This window comes from Puma concolor, chromosome C1, assembly GCF_028749965.1.
Source record: "Puma concolor isolate L17-30 chromosome C1, mPumCon1.1.hap2, whole genome shotgun sequence".
Lineage (NCBI taxonomy): Eukaryota > Metazoa > Chordata > Mammalia > Carnivora > Felidae > Puma > Puma concolor.
In genome coordinates, this window is record NC_141674.1 from 165273931 (window position 1) to 165298423 (window position 24493).

Genomic DNA, 24493 nt, shown 5'->3' on the forward strand with positions numbered 1-24493 from the left:
GATGGCCAGAGCATCTAGAACCCAAAACATAAATGGAGGGCTTAACCATAAATGGGATCACACTCAGTCTTCCAGACTACCACTGAAGGATGACAACATAACTGAAGGAGAAACAGATGAAGCCAACTTGATACATTTGGTAGTAGAGGCAGCTCTCCTCTGTTTACATCTATTTTCTCCATAAAGTGAGACTATCACGTGAGAGTGGCCAGGTGGATTATGTGGGATTTTGTTTGTTTGTAGATTTTGAATTTTTATTTGGTTGGTTGATTGGTTGGCTTTATTTTGATTTGATTTTTGTTTTTTTGCAGAGAGGCAGGTATTAGTGATTTGAAGAGAAATACAATCTCAAAAAATGCCCTCAAAGAGAAAAAAGTGAATTTTCTAGGGAACTATAAAATAGGACTGTGTAGCAGTACTGAATACAGATTTAAATAAGTTTAGCTTTTCTGATGCAGGGATAGATTAAGCATATAGAAGTTTCTGCCAGTCATAGATTAAGCATATTATTGTATTTAAACAAGGTGCAGTTTTTGCCAGACAAGTAGGATGGGAAAGAGGGACAAAGGAGTCAAGGGTATCTGCAAGGAAGGGTCACTAGACTAGACCAGAGAACCTAAACTGGGCTGAAGAGAAGTCATAAGTGAGGAGGGCCATATATATGTATGAATCTTCTTTGGATCTTGAGTCAAACAAAACATATTTAATATTTTATGATATTAAAATTTTTTTAGATATAATATTATGTTCCTGAATGATAATATATTACATAATGTATTTTTAAAGCCTATTATGGATAGATATAACTGGGATCTACTTCAAAATAATACAGTAGGTAGAAAACTGGGTGGAGGTAAAAATGACACAAGACTGACCATCAATTGGTGATTGTTAACGTTGTGTGACAGGTATATGAGAACTTATTATTCACCCTACTTTTTTTTTTTTTTTTTTTTTTTTTTTTTTTTTTTTTTTTTAAATTTTTTTTTCAACGTTTATTTATTTTTGGGACAGAGAGAGACAGAGCATGAACGGGGGAGGGGCAGAGAGAGAGGGAGACACAGAATCGGAAACAGGCTCCAGGCTCTGAGCCATCAGCCCAGAGCCCGACGCGGGGCTCGAACTCACGGACCGCGAGATCGTGACCTGGCTGAAGTCGGACGCTTAACCGACTGCGCCACCCAGGCGCCCCAATTCACCCTACTTTTGTATAGGTAATTATGCATATGAAATTTCCCAAAATTAAAAGTTAAAACAAGAAAAAAGAAGTCACATATAAAGTTCATTTATAACAAAATTTGCCTATCTTTGTTTATAACTCATATTTTAAGACCGGAAAATCTTTAAAATCTGTACACAGACAGATTACAGAAGGAGATATTACCGTAAGTTGCATGTTTCCATAAAAACAAAAGCCTAGGAGCTGTGAGGTTAAAGAGAATGGTGCAGGGGCGCCTGGGTGGCTCAGTCGGTTGAGTGTCCAACTTCGAATCTGATCATGATCTCACACTCATAGGTTGGAGCCCCGCGTCGTGCTCTGTGCTGACAGCTCAGAGCCTGGAGCCTTGCTTTGGATTCTGTGTCCCCCTCTCTCTCTGTCCCTCCCCCACTCACACTCTGTCTCTCTCTCTCTCCCAAAATACGTAAACATAATAATAATAAAAAAAATTTTTTAAAGAGAATGATGCAACAAAAGTTTTGTATAAAAATTAACAAGTAATAATTTCTCTTGATTTAAAGAAAAATTATTTGCGTAAAAAATATTCTAAATGAAGAAGACAAAAATAACACAAATGAAAAAAACAGAACAACGTTGATCATACAAAATGCTTGATAGTAAACAACTCTTCAATATTTACCACATTGTCATTTCAATATACATTTCACAACCTGCCATTCAATTAGAAACCAATGCACTAGAAGATAGAGTTTTTTTGTAATGTATTTATAAAAATATAGAAATTAAACTTACTATTTCTTTCTGTTCTCTTGGAAAAGAAGAAAATAAGTACTGTTCTTATGCTCCAGATGCTAAGAAGGAAGCAAAATTCAGAAAGAAAACCCATCATTAGGATAAGTAAATTAAAAGCCTTATAAAATGAAAAGAAATACACATTTCCAATTAGAGTTCAGTATATTGCTTCCCTTTCTATTTTGAAAATCAGAAAGTACTCCTTTCTTTCAGAGACCATCAAAGGTCTACCTCTGCTTTCAAAGAAGGAGTTCTCAATCTAAAATCCATGCACCTTCTGAGGATGCCCCAAAATTGTGAAATTACCTTTGTGTGCATAAGTGCATCCCTCTGGAGAGACCATTGTGTTCATCATTCTCAAAGAGGTTTATGAAGTCCCCAAAAGAAAACAAATTATAGATTTCTTCTTCTTAAGTAAGTATCAACCCCCAAAATTTGTCCATTCCCAGGTACTGAGGGAAAAGCACGTTTTACAACTCCAGCACACTGTACAAATGTAAGTTGTTACTCCTCCTCTATTATTTCACATAGGAAGGATCTTCTCTAGTAAACAGAATAAGCTATCTGAAAGAAAAAGAAAACTTACCTTCAAATAAATATTTGATAAGTAAACTTGGCTAGACACCTCCTTTCAAAGATTTTATGAGGAGAATTCTTTAGGACTTACATTAGAGTAAGACCTCAGATGATATTAAAAGGGAATCAAAGAATGATACTAATCACAAACTTGCTAAGATCATCTCTTAAATTCAATGTAAATATAGCAAAATACCTCTTTCTCCATAGAACATGGCAGAATAAGCATATAGACATTATTTACAATTTCATAAAAAAAAATACATTGTATCTGGATTTACGTGACCTCTTCACTCTGAAATAGATCATTGCTATTCCTGGGAGTTCGCCTACAAGGTAAGTCACCAGTGAACCCTGTCTCCTGGTAGCCACACCTTTATGTAGTCCTCTCTTACCGGTGTTGTTCTGTGTAACTATAATAGAATATGGTGGAAGTGACAGTATGTCACTTCAAGATTAGGTTATAAAGGACTGCAGCTTCCACGTTAGGCCTCCTCTTCCACTCCCCATCTTTCTCTCTCTTGGATTACTTGCTCTAAGAGAAGCCAGCTGGTATGATATGAGGAAATTCAGGGAACTCTACGGAAAGGCCCATGTGGCAAAAAATAGAGGTCTGTGGCAAATAGCCAGCAAAGAGATGAGGCCTGCCAACAACTACGTGTGTTGAGCTTAGAAGTAAATTTTCCAGCCTTAGTTAAGCCTTGAGGTAACTGCAGCTCCAGCCAACAGCTTAACTGCAATTTATACATGAATAAAGACCCCGAGCTAGAACCACCCAAGTAATCTGCTCCCACATCCCTACCCCTCAGGAACTGTGAGAGATAATAAACATTTGTAGTTTTAGGCTACTAAGTTCTAAGAAAATTTATCACTACAATAGATAACCAATACATGCTTTTTATATTGTGCTGGTTCATCTTTATGATACAGACAACTACGTAAGTACGAAAAAAGACATTATTGACAATGCTCGGCGTCTTTTTTTTCGTACTTGGGTAGTTGTCTATATCATAAAAATGAAGGGAGAGGAGAAGGGAAAGGAGAAGGGAAGGGAAGGGAAGGAAGAGGAGAAGTTAAACGTACTCTTTACAATCTTCAAGGATCCTACAACAGAAAACTCTCATACTATTTCTCCATTACAAACCCACTGAAACAGTGCCAGCAGAGAGATGATATAGGAAAAAAAAAAAAAGGATAGGAAAACAGAACACAGGACAAGGAATGGCAGAGATAGTGACAGAATTCTGTAAGAAATCAGTAAATTTTCTTAAATAGGTATTTTGAAAAAGCGTACATAATTTTCAAAGTGTAAAAACGGTGAGAATTGAAATGTATTTCTTTACCTCAAAATAAAATTCAGTAATCCCCCTTTGTGGACAATAGATTCTCCTTTTCGTTTTTATCAGAACTATTGCTGGAGAAAATGAACTATCAAACAATACATTTCCTTCAAGACTTGAAAAGGTAGAACACATAGTTTACCTTTAAAGCTAAATTAAATGAAATTCTTTTGTATTTTTAAAATGAAATTTAGGAAAAACAATAAGGTACTTCAAAAATCTATAAAACAATAAAGGTTTTTGCTCTCCTAATAATTAGATACAACTTATGAAAACAAAGCAACATATTTCGTGATGATACTAAAGATTACTACTGACTCCTACTTAGAGAATAGTGGCATAATTTCCCTTTCCCTCTTCCCTCCTTAGAAATACTCCAAACAACAAGGAGAATAAAAGACAAATTCTTGGGGCGCATGGGTGGCTCAGTCGGTTAAGTGTCCAGCTTTATCTCAGGTCATGATCTCGCGGTTTGTGGGTTCAAGCCCCATGTCCGGCTCTGTGCTGACAGCTCAGAGCCTGGAACGCATTTTGGATTCTGAGTCTCCCTCTCTCTCTGCCTCTCCCCTGCTCACTGTCTCTCTTTCCTTCAAAAATAAACAAACATTTAAAAAATTTTAAAGAAAACACACAAATTCTTGTTCTGGTAAAATTAAGATATAGATGGGGCGCCTGGGTGGCTCAGTCAGTTGGGCAGCCAACTTCAGCTCAGGTCATGATCTCACGGTCCATGAGTTCGAGTCCTGTGTCAGGCTCTGTGCTGACAGCTCAGAGCCTGGAGCCTGTTTCAGATTCTGTGTCTCCCTCTCTCTGGCCCTCCCCCATTCATGCTCTGTCTCTCTCTGTCTCAAAAATAAATAAACGTTAAAAAAAATTTTCTTTAAAAAAAAAAAATTAAGATATAGCTAAATCCAACTCCCAAAAGCCATGGAGATCATGAAGATTAAGAGTGCAAGCTGAGAAGGAAAACTGCTTATCTCACAAAGAGGGAGCAAGACAAACTTCTCAAAGTGGAAAAGCCTAAACCCCATGTTTATAACAAGAATAAGATAGAAGCGCCTGGGTGGCTCAGTTGGGATTCTCTCTCCCCCTCTCTCTCTGCCCCTCCCCACTTACACACTCTCTACAAAACAGAAAGAAAGAAAGAAAGAAAGAAAGAAAGAAAGAAAGAAAGAAAGAAAGAAAGAAAGAGAGTAAGAAATGCATGCTACATAGGCAGAAACTCTATATCTGGCTCCAGCAGTGAAACAGAGAAGGCAGAGAGCTTAAAGAGAAATCATTCAGAAATGCCCTGTTTACAGTTAAGCCTCTGATTCTTGATTTTGGCTCAGGTCATGACCTTGCAGTCTGTCAGTTCGAGCCCTGTGTTGGGCTCTGTGCTGACAGCTCAGAGCCTGGAGCCTGCTTCAGATTCTGTGTCTTCCTCTCTCTCTGTCCCTCCACTGCTCACACTGTGTCTCTCAAAAATGAATAAATGTTAAAAAAAAAAAAAATTAGAAGTGCCCTGTTTACAAAGAACTTTGTTTCTATGGCAGCAGGGTAGAAAAGAAGTTTTGTATTAGGAAAAAATATACAGTTGCCTAACCCTATTGGCTGGGAAAAATAAAAGCTGAGCAAATTCGCACATTAAATCCTGGATCGTAAGGAAAATTCTAGATAGCCTGGAATGTAGGAGGACATGCCCCCATACTCATACAACCTTCTACAAATAACTGGGCAAAAATAAACATACCACATAGTTAGAAATTTATTTTTAAGTTAAAAAAAAAACACAAAAGCAAAATACAAAGTTATGTTTCAAAACCTAGGCCAACATCTTTCCTCTTAATAAATGTAAATGAGCTAAACTCACCAGAGCAAAAGACTTTCAGACTGGAGCATAAAAACAAAACCCAACTCCATAACATAAACTAAAATCTAAAATTAAGAGTTTTTGAAAGCTGAAGATAATAAAACAAAGAGCAAAAGTATACTAGGCAAATACAAACAATACAAGAGTTGTATCTTAATACCCCACAAGGTTGAATTCAAGACCCCCCCCAAAAAGGCTTAAACTAGAAAAAGATCATTTCATAGTGTTAAATATGATGCAATTCCTTTCCAACAAAAAGGGGCTAGAGCAACTGAGTACCCATGTGCAAAATGAAAGAAAGAAGAAAAGAATCTCAACATGAACCTCACACCTCATATAAAAATTAACTCAAAATGACTTATGAACTTAAATGTGAAATGTTAGAAGAAAAAAAACATAGAAAAAAAATAAATAAGAAAATCTTCAGAATCTATAGCCAGGGAAGGGTTCTTGATAACAAAAGCACAACCCATAAAAAGAAAAATTAATAAATTTTACTCTGCAAAAACCCTATTAAGAGAACAAAAAGACAAACTACAGACTGGGAAAAAATATTTGCAAACCATATGTCCAACAAATAACTTATATCTACAACATATAAAGAATTCTCGGGGTGCCTGGGTGGCTCAGTCAGTTAGGCGTCGGACTTCAACTCAGGTCAAGATCTCGCGGTTCATGAGCCCGGTTCGAGCCCCGCATCCAGCTCTGTGCTGACAGCTCAGAGCCTAGGGCCTGCTTTGGCTCCTGTGTCTCCTTTTCTTTCTATGCCCCTCCCCCATGCACGTGCTTGCTTGCGCGCGCGCTCTCTCTCTCTCTCTGTTCCTCAAAAATGAATAAACATTAAAAAAAAATTAAAGAATTCTCAGAACTCAACAGCAAAAAGACTAATAATCCAATCAGAAAAATAGAAGACATGAACAAATATTTCACAGAAAAGGAGATATAAATGGCAAGTAAACACATGAAAAGAAGTTTGACATCATTAGCCATTGGTGAAATGTGAATTAAAACCACAATGAAATATCACTACATACCCATCAGAATGATCAGAATAGAAAATAGTGAAATATGAAATGCTGGCAAAGATGCAGAGAAACTAGATCATTTTTTAATATAATTTATTGTCCAATTGGCTTACATACAACACCTAGTGCTCATCCCAACAAGTTCCCTCCTCAATGCCTATCACCCAAAACTAGATCATTTATATGTAACCAGTGGAAATGTAAAATGGTACATCTCCTCTGAAAAAACATTTATCAGTTTCTTATAAAACTAAACATGTATTTACCATATGCCCCAGAAATTACACTCTTGGACATATACCCCAAAGAAATGAAAATTTATGTTCTAATGCCTATATACAAATGTTCATAGAAGCTTTATTTGTAATAGCCAAAAACTGGAAGCTACCCAAATGTCCCTCAACAAGTGTATGGATAAACAACCGTGGTATGTCATTACCATGGAATACAACTCAACAATAAAAAAGAAACCATTGATACACTTAACATCTTGAATGGATCTCAAGAATATGCTAGATAAAAAAGAAAAAGGCCAGTTTCAAAAGGTTATATGCTACATGATCTCATTTTATAATTCTTGAAATAACAAAATTATAGAGATATAAAAGATTAGTGGGTGGCAAGGATTAAGAAGGAGGCAGGTAGAGGAGAGTTGGTATGACTACAAAGGGGTAGCAAAAAAGAGCCTCATGGTCTTGTTTTTTTTTTTCAATTTATTTATTTAAGTAATCTCTACACCCAACATGGGGCTCAAACTCACAACCCTGAGATCAACAGCCACATGCTCCACCAACTGAGCCAGCCAAGTGCTCCCAGCTTTGTGGTTTTAGAACCATTCTGGACCTGAATTGTGGGGCAGGGACATGAAGCTACACATGATAAAACTACATAGAAATGTAAAACACACACAAAAGAGTGCATGTAAAACTGGCAAAATCTGATAGGCTCTGTGAATTGAATCAATGTCAGTTTCCTGGTTGTGATATTTTACTGTACTCATACAAGATGTTACCACTGGGGAAGTCTGGGTAAAGGATGCATGGGACCTGCTTGCACACTTTCTCTCTCTCTCTCACTCTGCCCCTCTCCCCTGCTAGTGCTCTCTAAAATAAAAATAAATAAATAATAAAAAAAACTTTAAAAATAAGTAAAAACTTTTAATTAATGTATATACTATTTATTTATACACTATAGCAAACCTTTAATCAATGAAGTTTTATAATACATCTGATGCCTGGTAGACCTCTGCTTCTCATTCCTCTCCTTTTTTAGAATTATCAGGACTATTCTATGTGTTTATTTTTCCATTCAAAAGTATGGAATGAGTGTGCCAAGACCTTTAAAGTACTGTTGGTGGGGCGCCTGGGTGGCTCAGTCGGTTGAGTGGCCGACTTTGCCTCAGGTCATTATCTCGCGGTCCGTGAGTTCGAGCCCCGCGTCGGGCTCTGTGCTGACAGCTCAGAGCCTGGAGCCTGTTTCAGATTCTGTGTCTCCCTCTCTCTGACCCTCCCCCGTTCATGCTCTCTCTCTCTCTGTCTCAAAAATAAATAAACGTTAAAAAAAAATTTTTTTTTTAAAAAGTACTGTTGGTATTTTTAATGTGATCACACATTTTTAGATTAATTTAGGGAGAACTGATCTCATAACAATACTAAATCTTCCCATTAAAGAGTAAGATCTCTTAATTATGTCTCTGTACATAATTCTTTAAATACAAAAATCTACCAAGTGAATAACTATCAATATTCAAATATCTATCAATTGCAAAAGGGATGCTTGCAAAATGATTTCTTACCTACCAAAACCTCCTAGTAAAGATTATCCTTGAGTAAATATCAACAGATGTTCACAGAAACCTTCTCCTTTAAGAGCCAACTATAGTTGATTCCAAAGTATAGAGATACTTTGTATTCTCATAAGATCACCATGAAAGAAATGTTAAACTTTCCTCAAAAGGCTACAAATTATGGAGCACCAGGGTGGCTCAGTTGGGACGACTTCAGCTCAGGTCATGATCTCAGGGTTCATGAGTTGGAGCCCCACATCTGGCTATGTGCTGACAGCTCAGAGCCTAGAGCCTGCTTTGGATTCTGTGTCTCCTTCTCTCTCTCTCTCTGCCCCTCCCCCACTCACACTGTCTCTCTCTCTCAAAAATGAATAAACGTTAAAAAAAAAATTTTTTTTAAGGCTACAAATTATGCTTGCCAACCCTCCTGCTGGATTGAGGAAGTATCTTTTATCAGAGTTGGGAGGAGGGGGTGAGAGAGGAGGGGGAGTGAGAAGAAGGTGTTAAAAACTGTATAAGATCAAAGTCCTATCCTCAAATGACTTTAGATTTAAGTAGGAAAAAAAAAAAACATAAAAAATAGGGACAAGACCACCTTCTTCAGGTCCTTTGCTTAACTTTTCCCCCCATAGCTCCATTTTAAGAGGAATTAAAAACAAACAAACAAAAACAGAAGGAAAATATAGCTGGGGCTCCTGGGTGGCTCAGTCAATTGAGCATCCAACTTTTTTTTTTTTTCCTTGAGTGTCCAACTCTTGATTTCAGCTCAGGTCATGATCCCAGGGTTGTGGGATCAAGCTCTACGTTGGGCTCCATGTTGAGCAGAAGAGCCTGCTTGAAATTCTTTCTCTCTCCCCCACCCTCCCCCCCACTTCCCAACTCATGCAGGTGCACACTCTCCAAGAAAAGAAAGAAAGGAAGGAAGGAAGGAAGGAAGGAAGGAAGGAAGGAAGGAAGAAAGAAAGAAAGAAAGAAAGAAAGAAAGAAAGAAGAAAGGAAAAGAAAAGAAAGAGGGAGGGAGGGTGGAGGGAGGGAGGAAGAAAATATAGCTAAATCCTCTGGGAAGGTCAAGTTTTATGCTAATAAGCCTCTGAAATGATCTTATAATGAAATTTCTAGAAAGTTATAATCTGGAAGAATAAGGTATCTAGGAGTAAAAGTCTAAGACTGCCTGTAGAGTTAGTTAAGGATAGAGACAAAGTTTAATGGCTGTTCACTCTTAGAAAATGAACCAATTCCCAGGGTAATGCATATCTGCCAGCATATGCAAGAAATATAAAATTTAAACTGCAATCTAAACCTTCCCTCATATTGGACGATAGCCATAATGACTCCAATGAAACAAATTCAGCATTTAGATTATAATTTGTTTCAGTAATAGTTGAAAAGATTAGGGATATAAATATACTATTGAATCTGAAAGGCAGAAAAATAATAGGTTGGGAATCATCCCAAGCTCCTCCCTATTACATCCTGAAAAGAAGATATAATAAAACATCAAAGCATCTTATACAGAGTATTGACATTCTATCATAAAAGATAACTTTAAGGTGGTTATGATTATGCAATATATGCTCATTCCTGAATCCATGACCGCTCTGTCCAGTAAAAGCATTTGGGAAATTTGGAACGCAGAAGTGAGTCACTTTTTGCAATATCAGGTAGATTGCTAAGCTTTATAATCAGTGTACACTGTGATAAGTAAAACAATACATTTTATTACTAATTCTGCCTCCATTTCTTTAGGTAAACCCTGGTCCAGACCTCAAAACTTTTGTTTCCAAAGGAAAACGGTCCAGGAATAAGCTCAGGCAATAGCTCACATGAAAGAAAATGTCCTGTGCTAAGTCTTCTTTCTTTATACCACAGCATCCACTTTCACGTTGTTGTATTTTATTTCATGCTTTTTTGATTGCCATCAATCAGAAGGACAATTCTATTCTTTGTTTGATAACTGGTCTATGCTTCCAAGAGTGAAGAGCTCAGTGAAACAGAAGCTGCAGCAGTTGAGAACCAGGTCACAAATGTGAATGAGACAAAGTGAGAAATGGCTCTGAAGCTTAACAAACCAAGAAATACTAGATGCAGGTGATGCAGAACAGGCAGAAGGACACAGTAAGGACAATAAAGCCTCATACTCAAAAGAGTAGAAAGATCAAACTGAAGAAATAAACATTTTTAAAGAAATTAAGTTTTTCTACTTTTATGAACAATTAGTATATGATTTATTTGCCAAAAAAAAAAAAAAAAAAAGTCTTCTGCAGCATAGTAGCAGATCCAGTAGATCACAATTTGTGAACAGCCATTAGAATTAGCACAGTAAAGTTCCCTGTCATTCTTTTGCAACTAGATACAAATCTTTCATAATTAAAAAAAAAAAACCTATTTTTATATAGTAATGGATGTCAAGTGAAGTGGGTTTGGGGGGGGGTTAAGTTTATTTATATAGTTTTGAGAGAGAGAGAGAGAAAGAGAGCCCATGTACATATGCAAGGGGGGGGAGGGAGAAAGAGAGGGAGGGAGGGAGGGAGAGGGAGAGACAGAGACAGAGAGAGAGAGAAAGAGAGAGAGAGAGAGGGAGGGAGGGAAAAAGAATCCCAATCAGGCTCCACAATATCAGTACAGAGCCCCATTCAGGGCAAGAACTCACCAACTGTGAGACATCAAGAGTCAGACACTCAACAGACTAAGCCACCCAGGTGGCCCTCAAGTGAGTTTTTTAAAGTTTTTTAAAGATGTTTCAATCAAGTAAACATCACATCTATTCCCTTTCTAAATTTCTTTTCTCCCCTCTTTTAATGAAAAACTAGAAAGGAACGAGGGAAGGGGGCTCAGCATTATAAAATCCACTACTATACCTGGGATAAGAAGCATTCCAAAAGATTTCAAAAGAGAAAGAAAATAAAGAAAATGGCAGAGATGTTATTTCATAATATGCATGCACTCAATTTTTTATTCTTTTATCTACATATAAAAGCTAAAATTTTATGATCTCTCGGAGTTCCAATTTGAAATTATGTCCTGCACTACAGACTAAACAAATTTTTTTTTACTACAGCAGTCCCAAAGAAAGAGATCCTACACCCACCAAAAAACCTAAATATCACCGACTCCTCCTTTTCCATTACCTTCCATTTCCTCCCATCAAGTTGTCTCAGTTTTACTTCTGAAACACTGCTAAGTCATCTATTCATCTCCACTGCCACTGGGATGTCCCAATCCAGATGGATTTTTAGATTAAACTCCTATAACAGCACCCTAGCTGATCTGTTTCTATCCTTGTCCTCCTCTACTCAATCTCCACAGGCAGTACACATGAGCCTCTTAACTTAAATCTCATCATGCGATTCTTCCACTAAAACCTTTACAAGCTTCCCATTTCACCCAAAATGAAATTCAAATTCCTAGCACCAGGACCCTCCCATGATCCAGAACCTATCTGATTCTGCAAGCATACTTCCTATCACTCTCTCCATCACAGACCCTCAAATAAGTCATGCTCTCTTCCATTACACAGCCTTTGTATTTTCTGTTCTCTTCCTATAAAGATCTTCCCTTATCCATATCCCTTCTTAAAAATCTTCAATGACTTCCTATCACTCCTAGATTAAGCCCTAAAGTCATTATCAGGGCCTATGAAGCCCTTAAGAAATATCCCTTGCCTAACTATCCAGACTTTCCCTATAATCCAGTCTTTGGCCTTCTTTCAATTTTTTAAACCTTCCACGGTCTATCCACCTCAGGGCCTTTATATATGCTGTTCCTTCTCCCTAACAGACTATCCACTCCCTTGTCACACCACCCTTAATACACATAATCATTCTCTGCATCTCAAACTCAAAGATCACTTTTCAGGGAGGCTATGGTAAGCAGAGTTCTAAAACTATCTCTCTCCCTCCCCAAGATTTCCATCCTCCAGTTATACAATCAAACAGTAATCTAGGTACTGCTGTGAAGGGACTTTGCAAATATAATTAAGTATTACTCAGATTTTAAGCAAGGGAGATTATCCTGGATTATCCTGGTGGGTCTAATATAATCAGTTAAACCCTTAAAGACAAAGCTTTCTCTGAGTTGAGGGCAGAATTGGAAGTCAGAGAGATACAGCACAGGTCAGCAAACGACCTGACTAGACCTTGAAGATTCTCCCCACAGAGACTCCAAATAAGATCCCGGTCCAGCTGATTGATTAGTTTGATTTAGGCCTGCAAGACTCTAAGCAGAGAACCCAGTCAAGCCACCTGGATCTACACAAACTATGATACAATAGATGGGTGTTGCTCTAAGCTGCTAAACTGGTGGCAACAATAGAAAATGAATACAAAGGTTCTTCCCTGACCCCCATCTCCATCCCAGACTGGGTTAGGGTCTCTGTTAAGTGTTTCCATAGCATGTGACACTTCTCTTTAGGATATTCATCACACTTACTAATTGATATATGCAGTCTAAAATCTATAGTCAAAGATTTTGTATTTTTGTATACCATACACCATTATAATCTAATACCTACAAAATTGGTACCCATAAATACCAAGAATTGGTACCAATTTTTCATTCAATTGTCTCAAAATTCAATCATTACACACTTTCAGTAAAGGCCTATATTATAAAATATTTCTATAATAAGGGTCAATAGCTTTATAGCAGTGACTAAGACAGGGGAAGAGAGATAGGATGAATGGAATATATTCGGAATTACTGGGTCAGTTGTTCTTTTTATTTTACAAACCCTCCCTCACTTACCACTACCCACAATCTGAGATGTCCACTCTATGCCCTATGACCCTAAGGAAGCATGATCATCTATTAGAGAATCACAAAAGATTCCCACCTAGAGTCATTATTACTAACGTCACTGAGTTAGATTCCTCAGATATGCTGAATTGTAAATTAAGGTTTTAAACAGTTGGTTTACTTTTTTAAAGAAATACTTTTCAAAATGAAAAACAACCAAACAAATTTACTCAAACTGAGACATTATTATTTCATACTAAAGAGAGACTTAATATATTTAAACCATCTGGTCAAAAAGAGGAAAAGTCAACTAAAAGAACAATTTACTTACATCAATGGGAAAGCAAAAAACGGAAGTGTCATGGCAAGTCTTGCTGTAAATTCATCCGGAAGATACCACAAGTATACAATTAAACATGTAAACAGATAGAGAATTGAAGAGTAGAGAATTAATCTTCCAACCCATAATTTTTGTAATCTCTGATTTTTTTCCCTAAATTCTTCCAATGCTTGAATTTCCTGTTAAGAGAGAATTATTCTATATTATTGAAGCGAATCTCAAATTTCATAAAGAAATCAAATTGTTAACAAAAAATTTCAACAGTATAGAGAGTTTATAAAGAAATAATTCTTAAAAGTCAATGAAATATAATACCTTAATATTTTTAAATAGAACATATGAAAAAGAAAATTTTAAATGAGACTAAAAATATGAAATGCCTATTCTGACAAGTTACTCTTAAATGCAAAATTAAGATACTGTTTTTAACCTACCAAATTAGCAAAGATAAAGCATGAAATTGACATCAATAAATAGTATTTATTTAACTAAACAAGTAATAATTCTCCTTTTATAAGGTCTAAAAAAATCTAGCTATATAAAGAAAGAATGAATAAAAACTGGGGTGCCTGGGTGGCTCAGCTGGTTAAGCATCCGACTCTTGGTTTCGGCTCAAGTCATGATCTCACAGTTTCGTGAGTTCAAGCTCCATGTCAGGCTCCGTGATGACAGTGTGGAGCCTGCTTGGGATTCTCTGTCTCCCTCTCTCTCTGCCCTTCGCCCACCTGGGCTGTCTCTGTCTCTCTCAAAATAAATAAATGAAATTAAAAAAAAAAAAGGAATTAATAAAAATTAAAACAGTGACCCATACTAGATTCTTTCAATCTATTCATCACTCTTAATATTCCTAAGGAATAACCATTTTTGATAACAGAAAGTAAAAAAAGCTGTGAAGTTTGTATACTGATAAAAATTGTTGCAGACCATCTTATAATCTACTTTACCCTATCTGTAACATTGATTTATGCCATGCTATGCATCTAATTCCATTCTAACAGGTTCTATTGACACAGGCTTCTTAAGTCACTGATTCACTCTGAATTTTTTTGAAATAATGTAACATTAAAGTCTTCAGGCTTACTCTATACCATCTCTAATTCCCAAACCAGATCCAGTCTCCAAAATACTACACATATACTATAATAATATTTATGTAATACCTAAAATGAGTTAAAACACCCCAGAGCTAAAAAACATACCTTATCTATATTTTCCAGAACTTCTACAGTTGACGGTTTTGTCTGTTATAAAAACAGATGAGACATTAAAACTTGTTATTGCAAACTTAGATACATTTTGATTTATAAAATCACAAAAGAACATTTTAATTCAAAATTAAGCTTTTTCAAATATTGTTAAACAATGTATACTCCTATTTATTTATAAGTAACATTTAGATTTAAATAAAAATTATAAAGAGAACTACGTAAGATTAAAGAAACAAGCATTTTCCTACTTGACTTTTTAGCCTGAGTACTTTCAACTCTGACAGTTCATTTTTTACCAGTCTTAATCCCAGAACACACTTTTACAGAGAAAAAGAAATTCTCCTCCAAGAAAAATTTTCTTAGACATGATTATTCAAAAGAACTCCTACATTAAAAAACTCAAGATTAAAGATGGTCTGATTTACTATTGCTAAAAGTTCATTTAGGACTCTGGAAGTCAAAATCAATAGGCTACCTTCATTCTGAATTCCTACGTTTCTGAAGATTAGATTTTAAAAAGGCACCTAAGAATACTTCATTATAGCAGAGCTTGTTTGTTAAAAATATTTTTTATACACCCCGAATAAAAACCAGCCAAAATGCCTCATACAACACTTGTGAAAGCATTTACCAATTATGTACTCAATAATATAGGAGGATAATGAATATCAATTCATTGCAGTTCCCATAAGAGTTGTTAACATTAGGTTGAACCACATGAAATTGCTTTTTATGTAAGTCAAAACTGTTGAATATTGGTAATTTCATATGATTCAACCTAACAAAGACAAAGAAAAAATAGGCAAATTTGATCCTCAAGCAGAACTGTAACAGAGTTTTAAAGGAAAGAGCAAGGAGTCCATGGAATACCAAAACAAAGCAGTTCCAGTAACAGTCCAAAAACTAGTATACCAAGCATTTCTAGGCTCCATTATTATACTAAAAAGGAATTAAAAATAAGCAAAGTAGTTTGTCTGAGATTACATTATCTCCTCTCATATTAGAAAAGAGCATATATTAATATATTTTATATTTTATAGTACTAAATTGGAGATACTTCCTCTAAAGCCTTAACCAATAACATCAAATTACATTTCAAATTTTGTTTTAAGCCTCTAATTCCTAAAAGTATATCTAGTATAACTTCAGCAAATATTTATGACAAGCTTTAAGCAAAAAGAGATAGCCTGTAAAATCAGGTATTGTATAGCATACAACTATAATTTCAACCATTTCAACAATAATAATAGTTTCAACTATTTTTCAAATAAGATTGAAATGTAGGCAATATAAGGGAAAAAAAGCTAGAAAAGATAGCTATTTTCACATGAATGAATAAACAAAAATAATTCATAAGTCAAAGTGAAACAATTATTTTAAACAGAGGCATTACATACCTACATGGCAAGCAGAACTATTAAAGTCCAAATATAATTCATAAGAATTATAATTCTTCTAATTCATAAGAAAAGGAAGAAAATTAAATAGAATTAGGGACAATATCAAGCTTTATTCAAGTCTATACTACAAAGGAGACTTTTACAAATAGGTTTATGTGACACTTTATATTAGACTAAGAACTGGCCATAAAGAAAAATAACTTACCTTCCATCGAGAAAATAATCCACCCATCTTTTATTTTTAGAAACTGGGCACAATGATAAATATCATCAATTGTCCAAAGGAATTCACAGCTAGAAAAAAAGCAAGTATTTAAAATTTTTAGGTTAAACACACAGCATACCCACTATAAAATATAGATGTTGCAATACTGCCAAAAAATAACATACAATACTAATTTCTCTGAACTCCACTTATGTGGAATTTTAATTTAGAGAACCTTGGGATAGTCTACCCTTCAAGAAATCCCTTCTTCCAAATCAGGACATACTTAAAAGTAAAAATAAGCTGAAAAGCCTTTTAAATGGCACGACATTTTAGCAGCGTATATTCATACTACTTTGCAATTTGCTGTTGTTTACAGTAGATCCCCTAATGTTGTAAGAAAAGTTTTATTAAACTACTTTCATTCCACACGCTTAAATACAAAATCTCTATCATTCAGCTATCTACCAACTAAACTAGTTATTTGGAATTAGCATTTTAGAATGTTTAGCATAACATTATTTTACAAGTAATAACAGAAAGCCAACTGGATTTTGAATAAGAAAATAAGGATTACAGAACTACCTGTGACCTTGAGCAAATCATTTATTGCTTCTGGAGCTTTAATTTTATTTTCTGTAAACTAGACTTACTATACCACCACTTTTCACAGGATAGCCTTCCTTACTACCATTTTACAGATAAGAAAATTAAGTGAAAAGACATTCAGCAATTTTCCCAATAGCTCAGAAGACACATGATTCAAAACCACTCTATCTTCAGACTTCTGGTCTGTTCACTACTGTTCCAACACCCAAATAAACATTTCTCTCTGAAACTGGGTCTAAGTCCCTCAAGTCAGTTGACCTTCATGTCAGTTAGTGTATATCTAATGTCTTTATTTCAGTCATTTTTCTAGTATTCTCAAATGTATTATAATATTACCATATGGATAAAAATGTATCAGCAATCTTAGGTTCTAAATCAATTTACCAGTCAATAATTATATAAGTTTTTACTCTTTTTAAGTTGAAAGAGTAAAAACATACTTTCAAATTTACACACTTTTACCAGGTGTAGTTATATACTGCCAATGTATAAAACTACTTCATTTCCACACACAAAAAAAGTTAGGCCATAATTCTTACATTTTTTAAAACCATTAATGTAATCACAAAATAATACCAGTACCAAGTAAATACACTCACTCTGCGACACTATTTATAGGCTGGAATTAGCACAAGGCATACCCATCTTGGACTTTCTTGGGTAGAGAAGTAACAAAGAGCCTAATTATGAAATACTTTCACTTACAAAGCGATTTCTAGTACCAGATATACCAATAATCTGTCCTGAAATTTTCTGGTGTTTATAAATATAATGAATGTTATCCGCCACATTTAAGTTGCAACCTAAATATTATTAATCCTTCAATATTAACTAAGTATTCAAATTTCTAAAGTGCAGTTTTAGGAAATCCTGGAACTTTAATGAATAAAAGTATAAATTTCTCAGTTAAAACATTAAATAGATCTCAAAATCTTCTGAAGATGCTAAAAATACTAAGAAAGGTGATGGGGTGGGGGTGGATTTACATGAGCCACTTAACTTGGTATTTTCAAAGTATATAGTAATTCTCTACTATTCGGGAATTAATTGTATGCTGTCAAGCACAGAGTTTTGCACACAACTGGTCTACACGTTTTGGTTTCTAACAATTATATGCCTCCAAGTTAAGTTTGTAGCCATCACAAGTCAGGATTTTTAATACTTAAAAGTAATCAGGGGTGTCTGCTGGCTCAGTTGGTAGAGCATGGGACTCCTGATCTTGGGGTCATGAGTTTGAGCCCCATGTTGGGGGTAGGGTTTACTTAAAAATAAATAATTCTTTAAAATAACATTGAAAAAGAAAGTAATGACAACAATAAAGATACCAATTAAATATTTGGTAAGTACTGCTATTTCTCTAGGAAACCCTAAAACAAACGCCTTACATGACTTTTATTATTTAGATACTACTATCATCCCATTTTACAAATGTTGGAAACTGAGGCTAGGGAAGTAAAGTAATTTGGTCCCAAAAATACTAAGTAGCAGAGCCAGACACAGCATTTTAGTTTTGGCTTTTTATGAAGAAACTAGTTATTCCCAGTAACACGAAATCAGAAATAAAGTCTGCTTTATATAAATTAGATTGGAATATTTATACATAAAATATATGAAAGCACCTCTGACATTCTCAAATAGCTGGTAAACAGAGCTACTGAAGTGGAAAGTAAGTTATAAACACAAGAGACAGTGTTGGTACAGTGGATCATTGTAGCCCACATCTGATTAAATCTGAATGTTTAAATCTGCATGGAAGAGAAGCTAAATGATTTGCCAGATCATTTTGGCAGCTAGCTCTAGTTAGGGGCAGAACTGATACTAGGAGTCTGCAAGCACTGCTTTTACTTTTTTACTGAATATCACTTTTTAAGTAAGCATAATATGAAATATGTGCATAATGTTGCAATTAATATCAATTATTTGCTTGGAGAACTGTTATGGTGTTAATGAAATAAACTATGAGATTTCTTTTTTTTTAATTTTTTTTTCAACGTTTATTTATTTTTTTTGGGACAGAGAGAGACAGAGCACGAACGGGGGAGGGGCAGAGAGAGAGGGAGACACAGAATCGGAAACAGGCTCCAGGCTCTGAGCCATCAGCCCAGAGCCCGACGCGGGGCTCGAACTCACGGACCGCGAGATCGTGACCTGGCTGAAGTCGGACGCTTAACCGACTGCGCCACCCAGGCGCCCCTAAACTATGAGATTTCTGAAGCAGAGTATTCTGCTTTAGAATTTGTCCTCGAAAACAACATTATGGTAAATAGTCATTAAATGTCATATCCCTGCTTTCAGGGTCATAATCAAAGAATGAGTCAACCCTCATTGTTCCAGCAATTTTCCTATCAAATTCCAGTATTGTTTAAGAAGCTGATTTACTATGGGGCACCTTGGTGGCTCAGCTGGTTAAGCGTGGGACTTCAGTTCAGCTCACATAATCTCATAGTCTGTGAGTTCAAGCCCTGCATCAGGCTCTGTGCTGACAGCTCAGAGGCTGGATCCTGCTTCAGATTCTGTCTCTCTCTCTGCCCCTCCCCCTGCTCACACTCTGTCTCCCTCTCAAAAATAAAATAAAAACATAAAAAATTTAAAATAAAAAAAAATGATTTGCTATAATACACAACTAATGGAGTACTTTCCATCAGATATGAAAGCATAACAAAATTAAGTAAATCAACTCTTTATAGCTTTCGTTTCATACCTCTTCTGTTTTCCAACTCTTTTTCCCTCCTTGCCATACTCCAATTCCTGTAGCCCATTACTTACTATGAAACCTTGGGCAAATAAGCTATTTAATGTCTCAGTTACTCAGTATCTTCATCTGGAAAAGAGGGAGAGTTAAGGACCCTCTTTAAATGTTGAAAGGCTTGGGGCACCTGGGTGGCTCAGCCGGTTAAGCGACCAACTTTGGCTCAGCTCAGGTCATAATCTCACGGTTTGTGGGTTCAAGCACCACATCCGGCTCTGTGCTGACAGCTCAGAACATGGAGCCTGCTTCGAATTCTGTGTCTCCCCCTCTCTCTCTGCCCCTCCCCAACTTGTGCGTGCACACACGCGCTCTCTCTCAAAAATAAACATTAAAAAAAATTTTTTTAATGTTGAACGGCTTGAATGACACAATGCATTCTAAAGCATTTACAGCAGTGTCTAACACATAAATAATTCCTCAATATAAATTGTTTTTACTGCTGTGGTCATTGCTATTTCCTAATCCATCTCTTCCAACAAATGGAAAATACATGGGAAGCAAATAACTACCATTTCTTTCAGAAGCATAAATCAATGTTTGCCCTTGAGTGGACAGATGGCTCAATCTCAAGTGGCTTGTCCCCAAGAACTCTTCCATAAATGTGCACGGTCTCTTTCCACTCTGATATCACAGTGGAACCTGACATGACCTTAAGAGCTGGATGCATCTAATGTGTTTTTCAGTAAGTAATTATGCCCACCATATTATTTCAATGTTTTGAATGTTCAATGTTAACTGATATTCACACTTAGGTTTGGGGGTCAGAATTTAAAATCCTGGGTCATGTCATTCTTAAATTCTCAGCTTACTTCAAGTCATATTAAAATAATGGAGTAGGGGCGTGGCTCAGTAAATTGAGCATCTAACTCATAATTTCAGCTCAGATCATGATCCCAGGGTCACAGAATCGACCCCTGCTAGGGCTCTGCGCTGAACATGAAGCCTGCTTAGGATTCTCTCTCTCCCTCTCCCTGTCCCTCTCCCTCTCCCTCTCTCTCTGCTCCTCTCCCCCTCCCCCCAAAAATAATTAATTAATTATTTTAAATAATGGAAGGGTGCCTGGGTGGCTCAGTTGATTGAGTGACCAACTTTGGCTCAGGTCATGATCTCTTAGTTTGTAAGTTAGAGTCCCGCATTGGGCTTGCTGCTGTCAGCATCGAGCCTTCTTGAGATCCTATGTCCCCCTCTCTCTGCCTCTCCCCACTGGCATTCTCTCTCCTAAAAATAAATAAGCATTTCAAAAAAATTTTTTAAATAAAATGAAAAAAATAAAGGAGTAAAAAAGATCTGGATTCAAAATATGGCTCAACCACATACTAGCAATGTGATCTTAGGTAAATTAAACTCTCTAAACCTCAGTTTCCACATCTGTAGAGTGGTGAAGCTATCTACACTTTACAGAATTATTGTATGAATTAAATGAAATTATGTATCACCTGACACAGTGTCCAACTAGTGTGCACATAATAAACTGTAGCCACTATTATTACTATTATCAGAAAGCAATACTCCTCATACAAACACCTTTCTTTCTAAACTCATAAAGTATCTGTTTTCATAATTTTAAAATGGGAAAAATAAGTTACAGTTTGTATTTTAACTGAAAATGTTTTGCTCCCATTTACTTTAACATTAAAAAAATAAAACAACATATCCTGCAGGTTCTTCCATTAAAATAATCTTGCAGGCCTTTAACAGCAAAGCAAGTTAACTTTTATATTTATCAACTTCCAAACCTAAGTGGAAACTATTCAGTCACCATCAACAGTACCTCTATTTGTACTATTCAGTTTAAGCTTAAGAGTGATTTGTTCTCGGGGCGCCTGGGTGGCGCAGTCGGTTAAGCGTCCGACTTCAGCCAGGTCACGATCTTGCGGTTTGGGAGTTCAAGCCCCGCGTCGGGCTCTGGGCTGATGACTCAGAGCCTGGAGCCTGTTTCCGATTCTGTGTCTCCCTCTCTCTCTGCCCCTCCCCCGTTCATGCTCTGTCTCTCTCTGTCCCAAAAAAATAAATAAAAACGTTGAAAAAAAAATTAAAAAAAATAAAAAAATTAAAAAAAAAAAGAGTGATTTGTTCTAGAACTCTAACTTTCCAATATCCTAGCTAAAGGCAATTCTGAAATATACCAAACCACCACATTTATTGCTCAAAAATAAAATTACTGAAAAGAGGTACACCTCTAAAAGTAACTTTACTACACGTTGATTAATTCTGGTGTTCATGGTAAGTTGATGTTCATTTTGAACTAACTTCCAAGAAGTGACTATATTTAATATGGAAAGGTTTCTGATATTAAATCATACCTGTTTGACAGTCATAGGACTTCTTTTCTTACATTCTCTCTCAAGTTAATATATAATCACCATGTAACTTTATTAACAGTGTTGGACTGATCTTAGTAGATGACAGAGAAACTTAAAATTCTAATTTTAAAGGCACCATTCTTGTTTTTAAAAACGTGTTCAAAATCAACTTCCTCCTAAAATGGAACTATGAGGGCTGCTGAGAACAAGAGATTAGCATTCCCTGCCAGTTTGAACATATGCCTGAAGCCAAGCTCACTCAGATGCACACACACTGCTGTGAACAGGGTCATTTCTGTCAACGGTGACACCCAAGCCAGAGAAAAAGGAGAAAACAATTGACACAAACCAGAAGCCAACTGGGAAAAAAGCAGAACATGGAAAATTCAATGAGTCACCAGTTTTATTACTGTGAGGGCACCATCAGCAAAACTGAGTTCACCAATCACAACTCTCAATACCCGTACCCACTATTAAAAAAATTAAACTATTTTCTTTAAACAGTTTATTTTTAAGTAATCCCCACACTCAATGCGGGGCCCAAACCCATAACCTCGAGATCAAGAGTCGCAGCCTCCGCCCAACCAGGCACCCCAAGAAATAAACTATGGATGTAGTTTAGATTTGCTCTTCTCCTCCCGCTGCGCCCAAGACACCTACGCAACCTCTCCCTGCCCTCCAGCCTTACACCGCCCACCGTCCCTCAAATAAGGACAACGGTTGTAGAGAGGCTTCTCTAAGCAGCACACAATCCACGCCCACATGGCTGGGCCGAGCAGCATGACACTGACAGTTTTCGGTCCCTCCCAATCTGTCCAATTCGTGGCGCCTCCGCACAACTCAGGGAAAAAAAAACGAGACAGAGAACACTCAAGGCGACAGCTTAGCTTAGGGTAGAACCTTCGGACCCTTCGTCTCGACAGAGGCGGGCCAAAGAGCCGATGCTCAGCTCAACCCAGACACCCACACCGGAATCTGAGAACAAGGCGGGTAAACCGCCTCCCCTTCGCGGGGATAGGTGGGGGGAAGGGGTCTCTAGCACTCCAGAGTCAGCCCTGCCACTTGGCTGGGAAATCAAGAGGAGCAGGAGGCGATGTTGGTTAGCGCGCAGCCCGGCGGGAGTTTGACTAGCCGCCGCCGCAGAGCTCTTAGGCCACTTGGCATGAGGCGGGGGCGCCTGGGAGACGCAAGCGGGGGAACCGGGAGCGTATCTCCCAGGGAAAAGCTCGGCGCGCTTCCCCTTTGCCGAGCCCGCCACCCCCAGTTGCCTTCATTTTAAGCGTTCTACCTGCAAGAAGCGGGCAAAGCCCGGCGCCTGTGTCCACGTCTGCCAGCTTCGGCGGCCACCGCGCAGCCTGCCTCCCGAGCAGGCAGCAGCCGCCACTGACAGAGCGATGGGCCCGGCCAACTCCTTCCCATCAAACCCCGCGCTTCCGCCGCCGGCCAATCGGCGCCGCGGCCGGCGCGCGCCGCTCCCCGGTCACGTGACTGTGACCAGAGCGGACAGTTGGGGCGGGCCAGTCCGGCCGTTGGCCGGGGGCCTCCTGTCCCTGTCGCTTCCGCGGCTAAGCGGGGTGCTCCTCGTCGTGTCTCAGGGGTATACTGCCATTTATTATGAGTCTTACCAATAGCGGTTACTTCTTACTCGTCCTCTGCCCCCGATTCTCTTGAAGCCTGTTCTGCCGAGTCTCACTGGAGAAGGAGAACCCCGAAATTGGTCCTGGTGGTCCTAGACCGGCCGCGAGGGAGACGAGTGCGGTTGAGGGTGGAGACGGCTGTGTCTGGAAAGGACTCCGCCTTGAGGAGTCCCAGATCAGCTGTCATCCAGCCGGCAGCAGTGCGAGTGCTGAGAAGAGGCCAGTTCCCAAGCCAGTGGGGAAAATTCAGCCTAGACTCCAGGAGTGCTTGGGGCTCTTATCACCCATGGACGTCAAAAAGGGTCATTTGATGACAGGACGCTTACCTCACCCGTGTGTGGTGAGCTGCAAATGCCACATGATGTTGATTTCAAACCCATGTATGGCAGAAGCTGAGTTTTCTATTTCAAAACTCTTACCTCCAGGTTACTCCCTTCACAGGTCGTGATACGTGGGCCCACGAATAAACCACCCAGGCTGCATTCACCTCAGATTTGAAACACTGGCTAAAGAGCAATTTCCTAGTCAACTGGAAATGGCAAGTCCCAATAAGGAAAGATACTTGAACCACACAAGATAACGATGGAGAAGGGTAGAAAAGCAAGCCAAAGCCTTGGTCAGTGTTTTACCTCCGTGACATGTTTTAACCCTTTGTGCAAACATTTTAGTGGGATTTTTTTTTTTTTTATTTTTAGTTACATAGGCTTTTGAAAACAATGTTTCCAAAGGGGAACCCTCTTTCACTGGTGGTGGGAAT

General features: G+C 37.6%; 1 protein-coding gene across 3 annotated transcripts in view; it reads right to left on the reverse strand.

Moving 5' to 3' along the window:
• Nucleotides 1-23981, reverse strand: part of LNPK (lunapark, ER junction formation factor) — a 76433-nt gene extending 52452 nt beyond the window's left edge. For 2 of the 3 annotated variants that reach the window (XM_025934954.2, XM_086718937.1), the window contains exons 1-5: nt 23388-23519; nt 16439-16527; nt 14825-14866; nt 13617-13804; nt 1973-2031 (exon numbers count right to left, since the gene is read on the reverse strand). In XM_025934954.2, coding sequence (XP_025790739.1) covers nt 1973-2031; nt 13617-13804; nt 14825-14866; nt 16439-16465 — 316 coding nt within the window. In that variant the 5' untranslated portion in view covers nt 16466-16527; nt 23388-23519. Of the gene's footprint in view, nt 1-1972; nt 2032-13616; nt 13805-14824; nt 14867-16438; nt 16528-23387; nt 23520-23724 lie in introns of those variants that run through there. The other variant, XM_086718936.1, reaches the window with a different exon arrangement.
• Nucleotides 23982-24493: the final 512 nt, after the last annotated feature.